General features: G+C 42.4%; 1 protein-coding gene across 9 annotated transcripts in view; it reads left to right on the top strand.

Moving 5' to 3' along the window:
• STAG3 (stromal antigen 3) overlaps positions 1–2,404 on the top strand; it is a 23,760-nt gene extending 21,356 nt beyond the window's left edge. For all 9 annotated transcript variants that reach the window (XM_025051552.1, XM_025051555.1, XM_025051551.1 and 6 more), the window contains 4 exons: positions 95–196; positions 485–563; positions 1,657–1,716; positions 1,982–2,404. In XM_025051552.1, the coding sequence (XP_024907320.1) occupies positions 95–196; positions 485–563; positions 1,657–1,716; positions 1,982–1,990 (250 nt within the window). In that variant the 3' untranslated portion in view covers positions 1,991–2,404. The remainder of the gene's footprint in view (positions 1–94; positions 197–484; positions 564–1,656; positions 1,717–1,981) is intronic.
• Positions 2,405–5,296: the final 2,892 nt, after the last annotated feature.

Here is a 5,296-nt window from a genome sequence, read left to right as displayed (position 1 = left end):
GATATTTCCTCTCCTTTAATGCTGGACACCTTACCTCCTCTTCTTACTCTTTACTTTTACTTACTTTCACTGATCCTATTCTTATTTCCAACAGCCAGCCCCTTTCAGGTACCCAGAGGTCAAGGTTCTCGAGTCCACAGCATTTTCATACTCCACTCAATCCTTCAGGTCCTGGTCTGGGCAACCGGCTGACCCGGTGAGCTTTTCTCATTATCCTCTATCTGTACTTCACATTTGTCATCCAATATTTCTATGCTGGTGCTTTTTGGACTTGTTTTAAACACAGAATAATTCCTTCCAATATAATGTGGAACCTTAGTATGTAAAACTGATATAAGTAGAGCTATCGATTAAGACAGGAATGGGAACCTAGAACTCTGCGCTACTTACTGTTTACCCCTGCTCCCCTGGGGTTCCTCTGAGAAACTCTCAGGGGTCTATAAAGAGCAGTTTGGAAACCTCTATTCTTTGCCACTGCCATCAGACTCAGCCTCATGGAAGAGGATGAAGAGGAGTTAGAAATTCAGAATGAGTCAGGTGAAGAATGGCAAGATCCAGTCAAGGTGAGTGGCCCCAGCATTCCTATCTCCCTCTTGAACTAGAGGCAGGTATAAGAGAAACTAGAGTGATTCTCCTTTATCAGTCCTGATGCCTTTGTCTCTGAAAGCTACTTAGGACTTTTTGAAAAAAAAAAATCAGTAAAAGAGGGAGGTTTGTAAATTGCTTTGTATTTTGCTAGGACTTTTATTAAAGAAATAGGGAAAAGAAATTAAAAATACCAGAAAAGACTATAGCGTCACTCCCCCTCTCAATCCCCAAATAAATATTTTGCCTCTGAATCTAAGAATTAAAAAGAGTTCTAGAGCTAGAGATGAAAGGTCATCTAGCCCATCCTTGTAGCCCATTCAGTAAGTCTCTTTATAATGCACGTGCACACAGGCATATGGGCACCCTACCTTCCTTCCTGTCTCTTTAGAGGGCTGCCTCAGTCCCTGTTCCTCCACTCTCTTTTCTACCCCAGCCTGTTTATCCAAGAGGAAATGCTGCCAGGCTAGTAGGAAAAACATGGAATTTGAGTGAGGTGACCTGAGAGTCCTCACTTCCACCACTTTATCAAGGTAGCTCCTTAACCCCGCACAACCTCCCTATCTTTGAAATGGAGCTTTTACAGAAAATACAAAGTGAAAGTACCTTATAAACTGAAAGGGATTATGTGCTGCTGTTATTCTTCTGCTTCCTCTGTTTTTTGAGGCGGGAGAGAGGACTGAATAAAGCAGGGGAATGGAGATCTTGTGTTCAGAAGGAAAAAACAGACAATGACATCTTCAAACCAGAGACTAGAGAGCAAGGCCTCTGTTACAATACTGCAGTCTTTCCTAAAGTCCCCTCAGGAAAAATCCCAACCTCAGGCTCCAAAGTTGAGCAACTTTAAGGGGCTCAGTTGGCAGGGCAGAGGAGGCATTTCTCTGATAACTCCAGGAAATCTAGGCCTCCTGCCCACCCTGCCTTTGCTAATCTTCCCTCCCTGACTGCTTTGGGTACCTATGGCAACCTTTGCACTTGTTATTGTGAGACTAGAAAGGGAACTTTGTGGTTGTTTGCAGTGTGATGGGAATAGGGGAGGACCTTTCTGACTTTTGACCCTATTCTCTCTAGCACTCTTCCCCCAGTGAGCCTGGGCTGGACCTCTTAGATTCTACAGAGCTGAATGTTGAGGTGAGTGTCCCCAAAACTGACTGTGGAAGGCAAAGTAAGAGGAATTTTGTGTCCTTGGGAGATACTGGGTAACCCATGTATTTGTCAGGTGGAAAGAAAGACCGGGGCCATGGCCCACCCCTCTCAGCTGTGTCCAGAGCTCTAGGAGTAGCCCTGGGAGGAAGCGGGAGGGGAATTAAAATCATCATCTGGAGGACCTTGCAGTCATCTCTCTGCTCTGTGGTCTGTTGTTATGTCTGTTTGCCTTTTGTCTTTCTCATTACAGGATTTCTGACATGACTCTGCACCTTTCCCCATCTTCACCCCCCATCTCAACGACATGACCACTTGGAGAAGGGAGCAAAAGGAACCAGTACTTCCAGGCCCCACCCATGGTGTCTGAGGGGAGGGAGAGGTGGGCTTTGCCTTTCTAACCTAACCTTTCTCTGACGATGTTGAGATGAAGAAGCCTTAAGCCCCTGTCTTCCTAATAACACCTTGGCTCTGTTCCTCTGTGTTTGAGCAGAGTGGCTATTTCTTTCTGTGTTTGGAGGGGTGGGGGCTTCACCTCAGTATCTTTTGAGAGGGGCACTGCTTCCCTTTGTTTAATGGAAAGAGCCTAATAGTTTTTCTGTATTTTTGGAACATCTTTCCCAGCCTTGTTGTGCCCTGGTTGATTAGCTCAATAAACATGTTCGAATCAGCTGGTTCCGAGGGTGTGGCTTGAGATCGTTAAACTGATGGAGGTCAGGTCTCTGTTGGTGTCTTAGGCGGTCCTGCCCAGCCCCATGGCCCAGAGTGCAGGTACAGCACTACACACACCCCAGGTGCTTAGTATACTGGCTCTTAAGGATCCATTGCTTAGTAACTGAAAGACTGGGTGGGGCTGAGGAATTTAGAGGGAGAGACCTTGGCTGCCTTTGAGTAATTTATCTAGTGAGGACAGTTTAGGCTGAAAAGAGAAAGTAGTGTCCTGACTGTTTAGAGGGTGGACCTGCTTGTCTTATCTACATACACTAAGGCCAAGCTAGTCCACACATCTTGGCAACCTTCACTCAAGGGTTTTTTCCAGAAATAATTTAATGCTCTCATCTCACAGACACTTGTCATAATTTGAAATTTTATGGAATCTCAATATCTGAGAGGAAGAAACTAGAAGTTATTTTAAATGTCCAACCCTAAAATCCAAGTCTTTGACATCACGTTCTCCTTAATCCTTGCCTTCCCCAGCTAGTTCTCACCAAGTCCTCTCAGGTTGTTCTCCAAAGCATGTCTCCGAACTGTCTCTTCTCTAGTTGCTGGCATCATCTCTCACCTAGACTGACACAAAATAGGCTCTGGAAACCAGCTTCCTTGAAACTCTGACTTGTTCTGTTTTGTTGTTGTTGTGTGTATGTGTGTGTGCACGCGCGCAGCACAGCACCTTGTTCCCTCTTTTCCCTGACAAGTAATCGAATATATGAAGGCACTGTTGTCAGTTTCTACCTTGACTATTTTCTTCTGTGGTTTAAGGAACACTTTAGCCTCATTTTAGATATGATTTTCAGTTCTTCCCTGTCCTGGGCATCTACTTTAATTTCAAGTTCTTACTGTGTTCTCACTGAACACAGGCTAAATACAACCATCCAAGTAGTGGTCTTATAGAAGGAACTATGACTTCCTCCATCACGAGACTCAGCCACACCACTTCTACTCCTTCACTCTCCCTCCCAGATAAAAGCTAGAAGTTGGGTTTGTGAGTATCCTTTTAAAGGCAACCTACCAGTACCCTAGGGACATGACCCATTCAGAGATCTTTAGCCTTTGTTCAGGTGGAATAGCTTCAGGGAGAAGAGGCTTTTCTATGAAATCTGAGAACTGAGTGGGAAAGCAGGTAAAGATAGGAGGTCACTAAAGATCCAGGAGGGGAAAGATTCCAAATGTTATTTAAATACCAGCCAAGCTGAAGGTACTTCACAAGATCAAAAGAGAAACTTGGAAGCTCTGTAAATGTGGAAATTGTTATGCAACCAGACAGTCCAGTATAGTAGGTTGAGCCCCAACCTTAGAATATGTGCAAGTGTTATACTATGTTCCTCAAATTCTTTTCCACCCCTTACTGAGAGATTGGGTTTTAAGTCCTCTCCTCTTGAATATGGGCTCTGTGATTGCTTGATTAACAGAATATGGTAGGGTGATGCTATGCTAATTTCCAAGCCCAGACTTTAAAGCAACCAGCAGCTTCCATGTCTTATTTCTTGAGATAATCGCTCTTGGAACCCAGTCACCATGCTGTGAGAAAGCCCCAAGCAGCCACATGGAAAGGCCATGTGTAGGTATCCATCCAACAGCCCTAGTCGAGGTCCCAGCCTACCTCCAGCATCAACCACCAGACATGGTTCAGATGTGAGTCAGATCATTCCAACACCCAACGGAGGCCCCAGGCATCAGGGAGCAGAAACAATCCATCTTTCTCTGCCTTTCTAAATTCCTGACCCATAGAATCCATGAGCATGATTAAACAGTGGTGGTGTTTATACCATTATATCAGGGCTGGTTATGTGGCACTAGGAAGTAAAACAGAACTTGGAAGTTTTAAGACTCCAAATGTTTGGGCATCTTATCAGTTAAAAATTTTTATCTACACATTTTATCAGTATTTACTACTTGTTTTACTTATTAAAACTATAATAGATGAGTTAGCGATGAAAAAGCTGCTAAATTATTGGTTCACAGTACAAAATACCTTTTGCACTAAAAACATTTTGGTGAGTGCAAAGTGAAAATTTTTTTAAATCATGGCTTAACATTTTTTATTTTAGTACAAAGTTTATTTTATTTTTATAGTTTTAATGACCATAACTGAAAAGAGGACCTCTCAAAAACATGCAAATCCAAATGGAATAGGTGCTTCTTTGACTGTATTTATTTTTTTAATAGATGAATCAAAATCTTCTGAAATTCTTCATTCAGAAGGCTTAACAAGTCACAAAGGGATTTCCAGGTGCAAATAACAGTGTATTTATTTTTAATTAAGTTTATTGGGGTAACATTGGTTAATGCAATTATCTAATTTTCAGGTGTACATTATAATTTAACATCTGTATATTCTATTGTGTGTTTACCACCCAAAGTCTGGTTTCCTTCAGCTACCATATATCTGATCTCCTTTACCCACTTCACCCTCCTCTTACCCCACTATATTTACCCCACTTTACCTCGTCTACCTCCCCGCTTCTCCCCCATCCCACTAGTACCCATTTGTTGATTGGATCATTTTTTTGTTGTTGTTACTGAGTTGTGTGAGTTCTTTGTATATTTTGGATATTAGGCCCTTATTGGAGTTGTTGCTTGCAAATATAGTCCTCTGGTAACCACTTTCCCATTCGGATGGTTGTCTTTTTACCTACAACAGCGTATTTAGATGGGATAACTCATTGTTTGGAACCACAGAACCCACTACATTCTGTAGCACATAACTTGCAGTCCATCATAATAAGCTATGAGTTTACCTCTTTTACCTTAGGATGCTGATTGTATTAGAAAGCCATGAAATTTAGATCTTAATGAGGGCACCGGTGTCACTTAGTAGTAATAAAAGTTAACTTCATTGTGTTTTTAT

Source organism: Pteropus alecto, unplaced genomic scaffold (genome assembly GCF_000325575.1).
Source record: "Pteropus alecto unplaced genomic scaffold, ASM32557v1 scaffold68, whole genome shotgun sequence".
Taxonomy (NCBI): Eukaryota; Metazoa; Chordata; class Mammalia; order Chiroptera; family Pteropodidae; genus Pteropus; species Pteropus alecto.
The sequence above is the reverse complement of the archived record's forward strand: the minus strand, read 5'-3'. Positions and strand labels throughout refer to the sequence as shown.